The sequence below is a fragment of the Alternaria triticimaculans genome (assembly GCF_023758025.1).
Source record: "Alternaria triticimaculans strain BMP 0046 chromosome Unknown scaffold_2, whole genome shotgun sequence".
Taxonomy (NCBI): Eukaryota; Fungi; Ascomycota; class Dothideomycetes; order Pleosporales; family Pleosporaceae; genus Alternaria; species Alternaria triticimaculans.
In genome coordinates this window covers 1,932,933-1,948,927 of record NW_026055959.1, presented here as the reverse complement: position 1 = coordinate 1,948,927, position 15,995 = coordinate 1,932,933, and the positions used below count along the sequence as shown (strand labels likewise).

Below are 15,995 nucleotides of genomic sequence, written 5' to 3'. Positions count from 1 at the left end.
AGTGGTCGGTTTGGACAGGTATGTAGGTGTGTGTTGGATAGGTAGGAGGAGATCTGTGGGAGAGTAGAGTTGTAGTCGAAGATATAGGGTACTTTCTTCTTCAATATATTCGGACGCGTGATCGCGATACATGTGACAGGACGTTCATACTTGATGCATGACTATGGGCTTGCATTGTATTGACATTGATCATTGTAAGATTCTGGACGTGGCAACACCACACTTCAAACACTCACAGGTCCCCCTTCTCTAACCTTACTCTTGACTCTCCGCCAGCTCACTTCGCGCGGGAAAAGCGCCTCAGGTGGTGCCTGGCCCGGATCACACTCCCAACACTCACCACCTCTTTCCCGATATACTTGTGTGAAGAAGGTGCACTCTGGGTGGCGTGTACAGTTGCGTTTGACCCAGAATTCGTGTTGACATGTACTGTGCTTGAGGATGACTTTTGTACACATCGTGTTCCGGTGACGTGCTGGTGCGGGGAGCGGGCGAAGTCTGGAGAGGGCCAGATGAAGCTGGCGTCAATCTGCTCTGTTATGTCGTGGTTCGCAGGCGTGTATGGTGTTGTAGTGGTTCTGAACTGGCATTTTGTAGAATTAAAGAGTTGTGTGGCAGCGTCGAGCTGTCCAAAAGTGCTGATGCACTTGGACGTATGTCAGGTCAGACTGTGCGCTGTCTAGACGAGACCATGTGCACTTTCGTTCGACGGCGTTGATGCGCTCGGTAGGACTGATGGGTAATCTTCGTGTCCAACTCGTCTGATGGTACTGTGAATGCTTGACCGTCAGTGACGTTTGATGAGTAGAATAGCGATCGGCTGGTATGGCCTTTAAAGATGAACGAGCGAAGATCACTTACAGCCCTCGTTTCCGTTGGCCAGATAGCTCTAATAAGTTATCGGTATTGCCCAAACAGGAAGTCCACGATAGACACCACACCAACAACAATGCAGGGGAGATCAGGGTCCAACAACGACCCCGAACACATCGTTCCTTCACGCACTTATACACCTCAAACTCTGCAATCACCCCGCCTTACTAAGCTCGTGCAGCTGAGGAATGTTGTAGTAACCCGCAATCAAGATTTACCCTAGGAGCCCAGCATGCGATCGCCGATTCACCTCCTTCGGGCGTTGCGTCCCACCCAGGTCACCGTTCAAACCGGACCGAAGGTGGTTACAGGATGGACTAGGCTTGATGTGTGCTGGGAGGCAGTTGAAAAAAGTCTGGCGTGTCGTGTTGGCGGTGGGCTGACTGGCCTAATGTTCCTGGGGGTAGGTGTTGATGAGATGTCATCGCCGATTGCCAGCCTTGCCCTCGGCCATTTCGGAAGCTCGTGCCATGGCGATATAGGATGTTTGTAGAAACATGATCCTTTCTTGAGTTGATCGCCTTTATCATTGTTCCGAGTGCCGACCGATCGAGAGACCGTATAGAAATCGATATACAACCCTTCCGGTCGATATGTTCTGCACCGTAAGTGGTGAATACCAAATAAAATCGTTGAGCGCATCAGTTTGGAGACAGAAACAGTATACTTGTGCATTGTTGAGCATATCCTGATTCGAGACAACACTCTCGGTGTGAGCGTTGGCCTTTTATGCGATGCTTCGACCCAATCCCGGTTGCGCAGGACCCGCTTCCCCGACACCTCCTCATTTGCAAAACCTCAAGAAGAGAGCATAAGGACTCTCAAAGAAATGGGAAAAGAGCGAGAAGGAGACATTACTAAAAAGCAACGTCCATGGCGAAGGAAGGTTGTGTGCGCCACATCTGTTTGCGAAGAAATCGGGTATCTTATTCACAAAACATACTACAGTAGCGGATCAAAATGATGTGAAGTTCAGCTTAACAACAAAGAGTCAGATGGTGCCACCCGTAACGCCCGCGAATTGTAAACCTGTCCAGTTGGTTCTTGATGCTCTGTTCGGTTGGTGAGCCTGACAGCTTTAACAAACCCATGAGACGGATGTCCGACAGCTTGGGTTTAGTAGAAAGCATCTGGGTTGTTGTCATGACTTCGGTTTCCATAACCGTTGTCGACATCATCCAAACTTCGATACTGTCCACCTCCACCACGGCCACGTCCCCGACCGCCGCCACCGCCGCTGCCGCCACCACCACCACCTCCACCTCCACCACGATCTCCACGGTAGCCGCCGCGAGCACCTCCTCTTGATCCATAGTTATTGTTTCTGTTGTTACCACGACCGCGATCTCGGTTGCCACCACGGTAACCGCCTTGCCGGTCATCTCTGTCCCTGCCTCCTCGGCCGTGGTTTGGCCGGTAATTATCGTTACGACCATTCTGGTCCTCCTTGCGATGAGCTTTGTTGGGGAAGTAACTCTCATACTCGCTCTCGTTCGCTGTCTCTTCCTCGATACGCAACATCTGCTTCTCGCCTACAACACTGTCAAACTCGAATGCCTGATCCTGAGGTACGGGATGCCAGTTCACGATACGCGCAGCATCTGCTGGCCGGCCATTCTTGCGAATAGCCAGGACTACCGTCGGTACAGGGTTCTCACTGTAGAACTTTGTTCCCTTGGGTACGGCTTCCACTCTCGCAGCCCAGAGCTTGTTCTCAAAGCAGGAGATGGCTGTCACCTTCCACCTGACCCTGGCACCTATACCGCCAACCTTGTCCAGGATGCTCTTCGGGCACGGTTTCGGTGTGATGAGTATGCTGTTCGCGAGGTATCGAATGTCGTCTCTCGGAGCGCCCTGGGGTAAGGAGACGAGGGAAGTCAACTTCTCGGTGACGTCGGAGGGAATCATGTAGCCGGTGTAGAAGACGGTCTTCTTGATCTGATAAGGCGGCGTGCCAGGCGGGGCGCTGCCCGACTTGACTTGTATGTTGTGCGCGTTGATCAACTTCTGTATTTCGGCGATTTCGGCGACGGGATCGAGTTGTGTGGCATTCTCCGGGACCTGTATGACTTCAGTAGTGATGGGTCGGCGCGACGCCTGGTTTTGCGCCCTGAGCAGGTCCTCGTTGAACTGGAAGAAGAAGTCGCGGAAGGCCTTGGTATGCTTTACGCGGTCCTCGTAGATGTTCAGCTTCTCCGCGTCGTTGTATGTGTAGACGATGTCCTTGAGCAGCTCTTGCTTGAAGTCCATGGTGTTCCTGAACTTCTGGCCTGCAGGACCTATCGCGGGCTTCAGACAGACCATGTCGAAGTCTAATCGCTTGCTGCGGACCATGCGCTTGACGAGGTCGCCAAAGTCGGATTCTCCTCTGCCAGTCAGCAGCACACTGAGCGCATCCTTCTGGGCCATGGAAGATTCGACGAGCTCGACGATTTGCTCGTTCCACCAGCCTTGCCATGCGCGCGGTTCCTCCTTCTCAATGCCTTCGCCGGTCGCTGCCAGAATGCCCGAGTCGTGCCACCAGCCGCCGTTGAGAAATATGTCGGGCGATCCCAGCTGGCCGATCGTCGCGCTGTTCCATAGCTGCTTGTTGGGTAGAGGGCTGGCGAATACTATACAAGGTCAGCCTCGGATGTAGAGGAAGTCGCGATGGACTTACAGGTGTTGTCGAAGTCGTAGATGTGAATTGCCTTGACCTCGGATACGGCAGGCAGCTCTTTGTCGTCGCATGACCACCTTTTGAGCGCAGTGACAGTGTGGTATGTCGCCTTTCCGTTTGGCCCTGCGACGGCCGGCCTGGTTGAGGTTGCTAGCATGTCTGGTACGGAGCGTCGAACAGAGTGCGATGTGATGCGTCGGGTAGCGGCGAGGAGCATCCAGCGCGAAAACTACGCAGCAGTGGGCGCTAGGAGGTCCGCGATGGATTGCACACCTTTGGACATGTGCAGCGAGTGGAAGGGTGAATGTTGAGCGGACAGGCTGCGTTTGCGTCGAGTCGCGACACTTTTGGTTGGCCCAAGCTCACTTCGGACGCCATGAGCTCATCATCCAAGCCACTTGCTATTCCTCAACCCCCACGACACCAAGAAGCGCATGCCAGGAAGCACGGCCGGCTCGACCCAAGGCGACTCACACGATACGTGCGTAATATGTCTCTCTTCGGTAACAGAGAGGGCCATCACGTCCCCATGCAACCATTACACATTTGACTTTGTATGTCTGGTGTCGTGGTTGCAGCAACGGTCGACTTGCCCGCTATGTAAGTAGTCCCCTTTGATACTATAGAGCGTCTCTGATGATAAATGCAGGTAAAGCACGAGTCATCGCCGTGCAGTACGACTGGCGCTCTCCGACCGACTACAAAAGCTATGCTGTTCCTCGCAGCCAACCACCCGCCGACTCAAACGCACACCATAGCCGAACTGATCGGCCGGGCTCCCTCTTCGCGCCCTATGGGCTTCCTAGTAGACCCCGTGGTCCGCGTCGTCCATATTCACCACCTATCGAGGATGTTGCGCTGCGCAGACGCAGAGAAGTGTACAGAAGGCAGCTATACTCGCTACACATCGGCAGCAATCGCTACTCGGGATATCGCGACCTATCTCCCCAAGTGATCGCAAACTCTCCTGAGATGCAGTCAAAAGCACGCACTTGGATTCGTCGCGAACTCCGCGTCTTCACCTTTCTACGCGCTGATCCGGCGGGCTCGTCCTCTGCTGCGGCAACGACGAGCAGCAATGCTGAGTTTCTGTTATCGTACATCGTTTCCATCTTGAAGATGGTCGACATAAAGGCCAGTAATGGGCACGCGGAGAACCTGTTGGCGGAACACTTAGGCCGAGAGAACAGCAAACTGTTTCTCCATGAGTTGAATGATTGGCTCAGAAGCCCGTACACGAAAGTTGAAGCATGGGATCGGGAAGTCCAGTATCAGGACGATGCGGAGGCGGCCTAGGGCCTCAGATCTATATTCTATCTGGTGGCGCAGCATAGTCACACACAAGACGCAATACCTGGAAACATGGCTCGACCCCCATTGCCATCCAAATGGCCACAAGGATGTCTGCCCGAGGTATATGTGACTAATTCAGGGTGTTCGCAACGGAGTTCGCATTACAACACTCGAGACATTGTATGCTCAGGCTAGGCTGAGTCAGGCTTAGCACATCAGCTCGTTGATGTTTCGTGTTAGTTTCGCGTACCTGGCCCGTCCACCTCAACCACCATCGCCGCATACTCTGCATAACGAAGTCGTGCATCTTCCATGCGAGAATAATGGCCATAGACATTAACATAGTGCTCTGTCATTGAGAGTTCAAGTTCACTGTGGTTCCAGAACTTCGCTCTGGTATGCTGGTGCTGTAATTTTGTCAGGCATGGCAAAAGGCAGCGTTTCGACTTCCCCGACCATACTGCTTGGTAAGACCGAGACGTTTCGATAACGCGGCAATGCTGCTACGCCCTAGGCCAAATTTCCTTAGCATTGCCGTACGATATCAAATGCACCATGTGCCTCATATATGTGCATCTGGACATGGCTGCGATACGCGAGCTCCATCCTCCTTTCGTCGGTCCCGCCGTGGAGGCCTCGTTCTTCCTGTTTTCGTTTCTCGTTCCCAGCTTGACTTTACTACCAGCGCTGGATCGCTCTTTATAATACCTAATTTTATCAACGGCTAAGCTTCGGGGTTTCCTGTGAAGCGTAGAACCAGGCGCCTACAATTTGCCATTCACACTCGACGATCTTTCTCGTATCAGGATGCGCTCCTCTGTTGCGCTCCTAGGCGCTCTTTGCGGCCTGTCTACTGCGAATCCACACCCATGGATGTATGGAGTTCCGGAGTACCCAGATCTCGATATGAACGAGGTCATGACACAGGCAGACGTGGACTTGATGATGGCAGCAGCTGAAAACAGTACCGTTACTGCAAGCTCTACAGAAGCCTCGAGCTCTTCTAGCTCAGCATCAGCTTCTTCTGGACAGGAACCTTGCGCGGTTGTCAGCATGGCCATCGCGGCATTACCCTCGGGAGCCCGACCCATCGTGCCCGCGGAATTAGGAGTACAATGTCTGCAGTCCGTACCTCTCGACATGGAAGGCAATGTCAAATTGATCGACGACCTCAAGCTCATGGTCAAGTGGCAATCGAACATTGCATACCTTAAGAACCCACCAAAAGGCTACACCGAAGAGCCCCTCGACATCATGGGCGAGCTGAAAACCATGCAAAAGCAGGTAGCGGACGGTACCTTCAAAAACGAGTACGAATTCCAGTTGAAGATGCTCAACACGTTCACGAAGGCGTACGACAACCACTTCGCCTATCAGCCTGACATCCTTGCTTCAGCGATGCAGTTTCAGAGACCTCCTGGGTCAGAACTGGTTTCTGTCTCTTCAGACGGTACAGCGCTCCCAGAGATATTCACTTACAGGGATGTCATCAAAGCCAACACCGATTCTTCCTTCAAACCATCGTCTATCAAGGTGATCAACGGCAGGGGCGCTCAGGACTATCTCGCAAATGTATCTGCTAGTTCCGATTTTCACGACGCTGACACGCGATGGAACGCCCTCTTTCCTTCGCAGGCTCTGCTCGCATCCGGCACTACCTTTCTTGGAAGCTTCAGAAGTGGCCAATATCAAGGCCCCAACACAACCCTTGAGTTTGCAAATGGCACTACCTGGTCCCAGATGAATGTCGCTGTTGTAGTTGGGAACTTTACTGGTGTTGATAGCGGCAAAGCTTTCTTCCAGAAGTTTTGCACTGGGCCGAAGCGGGCTGCTCCTGCTCCTGCTCCTTCTCCGACAAGCAATTCCACAAGAACTGCACCTCCCGTGGCCACACCGACTCCCTCACATATTGGATACCCTAAAGCTGAGCTGATAAACCGCAATCTCGCTGTTGGAGGATATTATCTCAATGGCTCAGGATACGAGGTAGGCCACACACACTTTTACTTTTATTTATCTAACCAATATAGAATGTCGCCATTCTCAGTATCCCCTCTTACGAATCTCCTGATGCTCAAAGCTTTCAGAACACGATGCGAGATTTCATAAGGATGTCGCAGAAAGCGGGTAAAACGAAGATGATCTTCGATTTACGAGGCAACGGTGGAGGCAATGCGATTCTGGGTTACGATACTTTCAAGCAAGTATACCCACAGGCGGTCGCGGAGCCATTCGGAGGCACGCGCTTTCGCGCGAATGATGCTTTGAACTCTGCTGGAAAGATAACCCAAGACTTCCTCGCCAACAAAACCTTTGTCCAATCGAACCAAACCGCCTTCATGGAGGTGTTTGGTCGGGCCACCACACAAGCCGATATCTTTGCCCTCACAAGCGGATTCAACTATCAGCATATCCTCGATGTCAACAACAAGGCCATGAGTGGGTGGGACCAACTCTTTGGTCCCGAGCAGATCAACAACGATTCTTTTACCACGACGCTGCGGTACAACTTTTCGGACAGCGTCAGCACAACATACCAGGGCTTTTCAGTAATTGGCTACAACGACAATGCCAACGAAACCAGCACACCGCAGCCCTTCCAAGCCCAAGACATGGTCATGCTACACGACGGCATGTGCTCCTCAACCTGCGCGATCATCTCCGAACTACTCAAGAACCAAGGCGCAGTACGCACGATCGCCGTTGGCGGACGACCTCAGCCCGGCCCGATGCAGGGAGTAGGTGGCACAAAAGGCGCCCAAGTCTTCGCCTGGGACGACATCCAAGTCCGTATGCAATCCGTCTATTTTCTGGGCTCACCCGAGCAACGAAAAGCCTGGGACGAAACGGATCTTGGCAAAACCGCTTTCGCAACCCAACTCTTCAAGCGATCTGCATACAATGGCGGACAGATCGCCGGCGGCGTCAATCTCAAAGACAACCTGAGACAGAACGATGCGAGCGGTACGCCGTTAGAGTTCATGTATGAAGCCGCAGATTGCAGGATGTGGTTTACGGGCAAGATGATCTCCGATGTAACGGAGGTGTGGAAGGGTGTTGCTGACCGCATGTTTCGTGGCAACGGCACGATGGGGTGTGTGCAGGGCTCTTCAGGAGATCCATCGAGTATCAGTGGAGGAGGGCAATTGAGGGGTGGCGATGGCCAGTTAACGGAGAAGAGTGCAAGCACGATCGCTGTTGCAGGGCAAGGCATGAACGGCAATGGCAGTGCGCCGCAGCCGTTCACAGGCAATGCGCTCAAGACTACGATGGGAAGTCTGGGTTGGGCCGTTATGGCTGGTGTCATAGGCCTGGCTTCGTTCTTGTAGAAGTCAGCAGCCTCTTAACCTGATGCATATCAGGATCTTCGCTTTTCGATGTTAAAATTTCGTTGCAAATGTAAATGTTCATTCATATATACGCTTTGAGAACCAAAGTGTGTAAGTATGTACAGAAAGGTTGCAATTCCAGTCCCAAATAGACGCAACTGCTCCAGGCTTCCAGACGATCGCGCGTGTCTCGCACCACTACTATGATCGTTGCGAACGACAATTTACCAAGCGTTAGCGGACCACTGGTTCACGGTGAACGTAGCAGGTCCACCAGTGAAGGCCTCGGTACCGAATTGGTAAGCTACGATGGAGGTTAGCATACGCATTGCCATGGTACTGGCATTGAGAAACTTACTAATGAGGTTCTGGCTGGAAGCAGGGTAGCCCTTGTTGTTGGTGAGGTAAGTGAAGAACTCCTTGAGGTCGGCCTTGAAGTTGTAGATGGGCTGTCCAACAGGGGGCACAAAGCTGTAGACCTTCATGGCGCCGTTGGGGCCGTAGAAGAGTTCCCAGGATCGGCCAGCAACAGTGACCATACCCTGCGAGGTACCGATGGGCCAGACGTCGTATCTGGCGAGCCAGACCATGAGCTCGTAGTCACCGCTGGACGTGTCGTGGTTGATGTCCGCAGCAGTGAACAGGTCGTATGCGACGTTGCTGCGCTGGTTGGTGGTGTCGTAGACCCAGTAGGCCTCCGTCGCCAGGTTGGTGTACTGGTTCACTTTCTTCTTGGTGATCTGTCGTCCGGAGTAGACGTAGGACTTGACGTTGTCCTTTCCGCCGGCCCATGTCCATTTGGTGTGCCATTTGGCGCCAGTGGCTGACACGCTGTCGACGTAGGTGCACTGCGAGCCTGAGGTGGCGAAGCTGCGGCCCCAGATGTTGTTGTTAAGCTGGTAGCCGTTGCTGGAGAAGTATTCGTAGTCTTTGCAGAGCGTTGCTTGCTGCGCGAAGCCAACGGAGGCGAGGGCGCCAAGGATGAGAGAAACGACCTTCATGGTGGATGTTTGGCGGCTGGGCGTTGGTTTCGAAAGTTCCCTGCTGTTCTGGAATCCATCTCTTCGTGCGGACCGTTTGACCTTTTGTACTTGCCAAATTGCGTCCTCCTAACAGGTATCCCCCATGGCATTGTTACTCGACTTTAGACGGTGGTGATATTTGTAGTGGACCTTCATATATTATGAGCTTTGTCAAGCGCGATCCGTCCCTAGATTCCGAATGATCATCCACATGTTTCTATTGTAGTGGCAATCCTCTCGTGGCAAGTGGTGCTAACGCGAACACCTGACATGTGTAGGACCACTACGGAGAAATCAAATTACCTCACCAATGAGAAGAGCATGGGCTTACCTCTTCTAGTCGCGTGCATTGGCATTTCTCGTCTCCCCGCGTACTTCAGCCTCGGAAAATTTACTCGGTCAATCTTAATATTTGCCGTTATCATTTCCCGGGAACCTGGCCTGCTCGAAGTCTCCCAAGACCCCGGAACAATGCCCCAGACCGTAAGCTCTTCCGACTACACCCTCCTTAGACTGTAACAATCGGCTCACCTACTTTTCGGCGGGATTTCGATGATCCATGGGCAAGGTAGGTATGATGCAACACCATTGGTTAAGCTTGATAAGCCTTAGTTCCCATGTGTACAAGCTCCGTAGATGGATGTCAAGTCGACGGAAACGATGCCCGATGTTCCTGGCTGAACGTGCTGTGAGAGCATGGTACATGGAAGTATCATTGTGCGCTTGCTGCAACTGGAAATCTGTTTCTGCATGTAACCAGAAGAGATCGGCTTTCGCTGTTCAAGAAGCTCTTAGAAGCAAAGCACAGGTCTGTAAAGATGCTCAGGTTGAGCTGCTGCTGGCTGGAGAAAAGGAGTATTTGGGGAGACCTTCCGCCGAAGACAACACCTTGCGGTACTAGCCGTGCTTGAATTCTAGACATGAGGACTATGCCCTCGTGATGTCGGAGTGTCCCGTTCGTCTGGTGTCGGGGGAACCACGTTGGCTACAAGGTAGCATGGGCATTGTTTTCTCAGGTGTCACTTTTTGCCAAGGCGCGCAGCCGCATCTGGCCGCGCTCTCCCTCCCAACCTCCTGAGGTTATCTCTTCTCACAGCCGAAGATTCCTTCAAAGACGGCATTCGCGTCGCTCGCGCTTGCTTTCATTTTTGTTCCCCTATGTGTCGGAATGCGTTATGTCAGTTATCGCGGCTTTCGCCGTACCGCAATTCCATCTACAAAGCGCCGCGCTGCGTCCTTGCCCATACGTCAGGAGTTGCTTCTCGTCCTCGGACACATCGCATGGCTTACATTGCCCCATCACATTGATGTTTAGCGGTCCCCGTTTGCCGCTCAACGCTTCCCTGGAGTCAGAACCCCTGGCCTTCGAGCCTACTTGTACTGGGCTTGAAGTTGTTGAGTGATATCTCCACCAGAAGCTCGCTCGACAAGAAAGGAAGGAGAGCCAATTCATTGAAAGTGTATGGTCTGGTAAGCTGTGAAGAGCGGTTTGATGGTGGCTAAGATCTTGCTGGGCTGCTTCCGTGCAGAGCTCTCAGTGACCTGGCACAATCATGGCTAGATGTCATCCACGATATCTATCGCGACCCCACGCAGTACACGGTGATAATTCGAACAATGAATAGTAACATCATCACCCCCTAACTAGTCGTGATGCCCCCTTCTCCATGTCTTGCACCATCTGGTGTGCATCAAGGGGCGCGTCGGATCTGAACGTCCAGGAAGAGGGAGCACATTCCTGCTCAGCCAGCGCTCATCTTGATTTGGCCCTGAGGCTTGCATGAAGTAGTTGTCATGAAACACACAACCTGCTGTATGTATTGGATACTTATGTTCTGGGCGGACCGATCAACCCGTCCTCGGGGTTGATTTGTGAACGCCAAGGCACTGAGCCGCGGGCTCGGAAAGTGCTGTTGGCTCGTGCAGCAACCAAGGATCAGCACAATCCCTCCAACTGATCATAACGACTCCAGTACAGCATCGTCACAACAGTCACTATGATCGTTCTGCACGACGGCTACTGACGCGTACACATTAGATTCACCGGCGAACTTCTGGTGCTTTCGTCTCTTGAAAAATTGGACATCCCTCGACAACGCGACGCGTGCTCCCTCGCTCATTTCCACTCTTCGTGGGCGCCTGCGGCATGACGGAACATCTTGACGCCGCTTTTCAGTACTGTTCTGGGCGGCCGGATATGGCGTTCTAGACACTGAACCGAGATGAGGGTCGCTGGAAATATTCCATGCTTGCTCCACGTGTTTCCAGGCCCGAGACGTGAAGTCACAGCAACTGCATGTCAAGTACATAACGCCGTATAGCGGCCTTTTCTCGTTGTCAGGAGCCTTCTCGCAAGACGATACCGAGGCTCTCGGGCTTCGATCGCTCTAGAAGGATTTTCGCTAGATCATCCGAAGGGATGTCCTCGCTCGTGTTTCATGTTTCTTGAATCAAGAACCCAAGATGCTGCACCTAGAACCGATCGTCACAGGGGAAGCACAGTGTCGCAACACCGCCTCTTGGATCCTGCATGCCCCATACGGTATAGCTATACGTTCACCTGTCACGTCAGCTTCCGCCCAACGGCCCCAGCTGCTTCTAACGGCGGCTCTAGCCCCTTCTAAGCACTGGTCTCCCGTAGAATACGATGGTATTGCATGTTTGCCTGCACGTCTAACCGCCGCCACGTTCCTGGTGGCTGTTTTAGGCGGAGCACTGAACTGACATGTAATCAGCAAGCGAGATGGCGATGTCTTGGGACAGTGATTCCGTGTATGGAAGGATTCAGCAAGTATAAAGCCCACAATGTCTGCCTTTGTTCAAGGGGTACGCTTGACGCTCAACACACTCGTTCTCTACACGTTCTTTTCCAGTCTTTGAATTCTTCGATCTTTACTTCGTCGTTCTCTTCAGACAGTCCCTCTTTACAAGAACAATTACTCCACTACCCACCCAACCAACACTTCAAAGTTCCTACTCCAAAATGAAGGCCTCAATCTTCGCTCTCGCTCTTGCTGGTGCTGCTAGCGCCCACACCACTGTTTACAGCATTTCTGTCAACGGAAAGACCCAGGGTCTCGGAAATGTTGCTGGTGGATACATTGACTCTCCTCCCAACAACAACCCCATCGTTGATGTCACCTCCAAGTCTATGGAGTGCAACGTAGCCGGCATCAAGGCTTCCAAGTCCGTTGCTGTCAACGGTGGTGATGAGATTGCTGTGAGTATCTCTATGATACCTTCTGAATATAACAAGCACTAACGACTTTCTCCAGGTTGAATGGCACCACAACAACGCTGACGCTAGCGACGACATCATCGACCCATCCCACATGGGACCCATCACTGTCTACATGTCCAAGGCTGGTTCTTCCATGTCATGGACAAAAATTGCCGAGGACGGCTACGATGGCAAATCATGGGCTGTTGACAAGCTTATCAAGGGCTCATACACTGGCAAGCCAGGACAGCACAAGTTCACTCTGCCCAAGGTTGCACCTGGCGAGTACATCATCCGCCCCGAGATCATTGCCCTCCACGAGGGTGATCGCATTGGTGGTGCGCAATTCTACCAGGAGTGCATCCACGTAAAGGTCGGTGGCTCTGGTACCACTGCTCTGCCCGCAGGTGTTGCTATCCCTGGTCACCTCAGCGCTCAGGACGCTGGTGTCCACTTCAACCTATACGGCTCATACTCCAGCTACCCCATCCCGGGCCCGAAGCTCTGGAACGGTGCCGGTGCTGCTGCCCCTGCTGCCCCTGCCACGCCTGCTAAGCCTACCACCACCAAGGTCGCCGCACCCGCCGCTACCACCACCAAGGCTGCTGCCCCTACCACTACCAAGGTCGCTGCTCCCACTACCACAGCCAAGACCACTCTCGCCACTGTTGCTAAGCCTGCTCCTACTGCCGGCGGTGCTACCGCTCAGAAGTATGGCCAGTGCGGTGGCCAGGGTTACACCGGTGCTACCAGCTGCGCTTCAGGCTGCAAGTGCGTCAAGCAGAATGACTGGTACTCCCAGTGCTTGTAAGCGCTCGTCTGAGTTGCAGGGGTTATCAGGACACCAAAATCGTGATGCTGGTGTCTTTGTGTGTGGTTCATGATGGACTTCTTTTTGCTAGATTTTTGTTAGTGTTTAGTAGGCTTTGCCTCCTGCAACAAGCGGCTTGAGCGTCGCTGCATTCGATTCTTATGTACATACATAACCCTCACGACGAATTGGATTTGATGCCTTTTCGGCTTTACCTACTCTATTCCTAGTTCCGGTGTTTTCACGTTTGTCAGAAGAGAATGTGAACAGCTCATATGTGACAGATCTGGTTCTGCCTAGGTGGCCCAAACACGTGATGTGAGAAACCTCGCGTACCTGGCCAGGTGGCTGCCTGAATTGCAATACTTCGCGACTGACACTCTACACATTACCTCTACACGCGGACTTTTCGTTTGCGTTGAGATAGCCCACCATGGATCAAGATTATCATATTAACATGGGTCCCTTAGGTTTTGCTACTGAAGATACATGTCAAATTACAGTGCTGCGCGGCCACGCACGATTCGTCATCAAAGTCGATGTCGCGCGAGTGAAGGACACAACTTTTGGTAGAAAGCTGCTACAAGAGATGGAGCTTCGGAAAGGGCGTTTGCGGAGCAAGACGAGAGACAAGCCACTTTTCGACCTGATGCATCAACACTGCCAGTCTCTTCTTGAGAGCTTGGCTCCGCGGACGTCACTCCAGGACCTTAGCCTTGAAGCCTTTCTCCACTCGCCTACTTATGATCTAGAGCTCATCCAAGGAGACAGTGACGAGGATGTACGAATCGTGGGAGAAGATCAGTGCGCGTACACGCCAGCTTTCTTCACCTCCCCTATGCGCACCGCCGACTTGCTTAGACCATGCAAAGCACTACGTCACTTCGAGGCGCGCAACGTTTGGATAGCGCGCACAGCAAATGAAGGGAAGAATCTCGATGCGATTCAGGGCAGAGTAGTAACGGCAGAGGGTGTCCCGCTTTACTTCAAACCGCGTATGGAGCTGCGTGAGGCAGAATTCGAGCGTGAGCTCCGCGTACTCAGACGCATCGACGAAGCCGGTCTGGCAGCTCGGCTCAGAGTGCCTAGACTGCAGGGTGTGGTGGTGTCGGGCGAGGCTACCATCGGCATGTTGATGACACTGATCACTTCATCCAGCATGGGGACCCACTTGCGAAGTGCTGGCCTTCAGGACAGACAAGAGTCGCATAAACAGTGGGAAGAACAACTCACAGCCATCGTGCGGGAGCTCCACGCTCACGGCCTTGTGTGGGGCGATGTCCACCCGATGAATATTCTCATTGACGAAGAGATGAACGCTTGGGCCATTGATTTCGATGGGATGAACAATGCGGAGTTCGTGGATGACGAGAGGCGCGAGACCATCGAGGGTGACTGGCAGGGCCTCAGGAGAGTGTTTCAGGAGTGGCTTCCAGATGCAAAGAGACGGAGCCAGTGGTAGTGACGGTGTATGGCGCAGAGACGTCAGCTGTGACACGTGTGTGATGGCCCGGTAACCCCAGTGCGCATGTCACGGCGTGTACCTGGCTGTGTTGGGACACCCGGGCCAGGTCAAATGCCATGGTTGACTAAGCCGGCTATTTGCGCAACAGGACCCTGAATCTCATCATTTCGCCGCCGACACTCGGATAACCGTGTCTGGGCCTCTGCGGAGATTGACAAGTCTTAAAACATCACAACATGCCTCACTTTCACCTGCCCCCTTAAGTTCTTCTCCAACCTCATGAGAGCTCACAAACCGCCATCATGATCGCTCCTTCCTGCGCCTTTACCCGTGTCGGCTTGAGGCGCATTCCGAACGCCCCTTCCCCTCGGAACAGCAATCCCGGCACCTTCGAACGCGCACGCATCAACGTCCACCCCTCGAATGTCGTCCGCAGGCCACATGTCTCGGGGCCAAACACAGCAGGCAGAGTCGCGGACAATGCGCAGACGATTCCTGGGCCAAGCTGGCTTTGGCTCCAGCCCATTGTCGGACCCTTCCGCGCATACGGTCGCGCACAACAAAGGAGGCCATACAGGACACAACTCATATCTTCGCTCGTTATATACTTTATCGGCGACCTCGTTGCGCAGACCATTGCGCCCGAGGAAACCCACAAAGTGGCAGAAGATGCGGATGACAAGGGCTGGGTTCAAGAATGGAGCGACGGCCGTGACTGGGCCCGAACAGGGCGAGCGCTGATAATTGGAGGAGTCAGCTCTATCCCATCGTTCAAGTGGTTCATGTGGCTGTCAAACAACTTCAACTACAGCTCCAAGATACTGTCGCTCTCGACCAAGGTATGTGCCTCTACTCAATATTCTGCGAACGCTCGCTCATTACCCAATAGGTCTTCATAAACCAGGCGTTTTTCACACCACTGTTCAACTCCTACTTCTTCGGCATGCAGTCGCTTCTATCCGGCGCTACGTTACCCGAAATCGTCGAACGCATCAAGAACACAGTGCCAACAAGTTGGATCAACAGTTGCAAAGTCTGGCCCATGGTCACGGCATTCAGCTTCACGTACATCCCGATAGAATACAGAAGCATATTTGGTGGTGTCATTGCCATTGGGTGGCAGACTTACCTTAGTCTGCTCAACACAAGAGCCGCGGCAAAGGAGGGGAAGGAGCATCTAGCGACACACGACGCACCCGTAACCGTCCGAACAAACCACGCTAGAGTCGAGCATGGCATGTTCGGGCAGAAGTGTGCTGCGTAGACCACAACCGCTGCGAGGCCACTTTGGAAATCTTGTTGCCTCGTTGCTCAAAGCCGCTC

The 15,995-nt window shown here is 53.1% G+C and overlaps 6 protein-coding genes across 6 annotated transcripts; 4 read left to right on the top strand and 2 right to left on the bottom strand.

The window, feature by feature from the left end:
• Positions 1 to 1,989: 1,989 nt before the first annotated feature.
• On the bottom strand, positions 1,990 to 3,689 carry J4E78_002305 (uncharacterized protein; the record flags this gene model as incomplete). The annotated part of the gene is made up of 2 exons (XM_049362952.1): positions 1,990 to 3,485; positions 3,533 to 3,689. 2 exons carry the CDS (start codon positions 3,687 to 3,689, stop codon positions 1,990 to 1,992), a joined length of 1,653 nt encoding a protein of 550 aa, XP_049225544.1.
• A 1,943-nt stretch (positions 3,690 to 5,632) lies between these two features.
• Positions 5,633 to 8,154, top strand: J4E78_002304 (uncharacterized protein; the record flags this gene model as incomplete). The annotated part of the gene is made up of 2 exons (XM_049362951.1): positions 5,633 to 6,811; positions 6,856 to 8,154. 2 exons carry the CDS (start codon positions 5,633 to 5,635, stop codon positions 8,152 to 8,154), a joined length of 2,478 nt encoding a protein of 825 aa, XP_049225543.1.
• A 224-nt stretch (positions 8,155 to 8,378) lies between these two features.
• On the bottom strand, positions 8,379 to 9,155 carry J4E78_002303 (uncharacterized protein; the record flags this gene model as incomplete). Its single annotated transcript, XM_049362950.1, has 2 exons — positions 8,379 to 8,458; positions 8,513 to 9,155. The coding sequence occupies 2 exons, from the start codon at positions 9,153 to 9,155 to the stop codon at positions 8,379 to 8,381; spliced, it is 723 nt and encodes a 240-aa protein (XP_049225542.1).
• Positions 9,156 to 12,159: 3,004 nt separating this feature from the next.
• Positions 12,160 to 13,207, top strand: J4E78_002302 (uncharacterized protein; the record flags this gene model as incomplete). The annotated part of the gene is made up of 2 exons (XM_049362949.1): positions 12,160 to 12,396; positions 12,452 to 13,207. The coding sequence occupies 2 exons, from the start codon at positions 12,160 to 12,162 to the stop codon at positions 13,205 to 13,207; spliced, it is 993 nt and encodes a 330-aa protein (XP_049225541.1).
• Positions 13,208 to 13,640: 433 nt separating this feature from the next.
• Positions 13,641 to 14,669, top strand: J4E78_002301 (uncharacterized protein; the record flags this gene model as incomplete). The annotated part of the gene is made up of 1 exon (XM_049362948.1): positions 13,641 to 14,669. One exon carries the CDS (start codon positions 13,641 to 13,643, stop codon positions 14,667 to 14,669), a length of 1,029 nt encoding a protein of 342 aa, XP_049225540.1.
• Positions 14,670 to 14,974: 305 nt separating this feature from the next.
• J4E78_002300 (uncharacterized protein) lies at positions 14,975 to 15,936 on the top strand (the record flags this gene model as incomplete). Its single annotated transcript, XM_049362947.1, has 2 exons — positions 14,975 to 15,511; positions 15,562 to 15,936. 2 exons carry the CDS (start codon positions 14,975 to 14,977, stop codon positions 15,934 to 15,936), a joined length of 912 nt encoding a protein of 303 aa, XP_049225539.1.
• Positions 15,937 to 15,995: the final 59 nt, after the last annotated feature.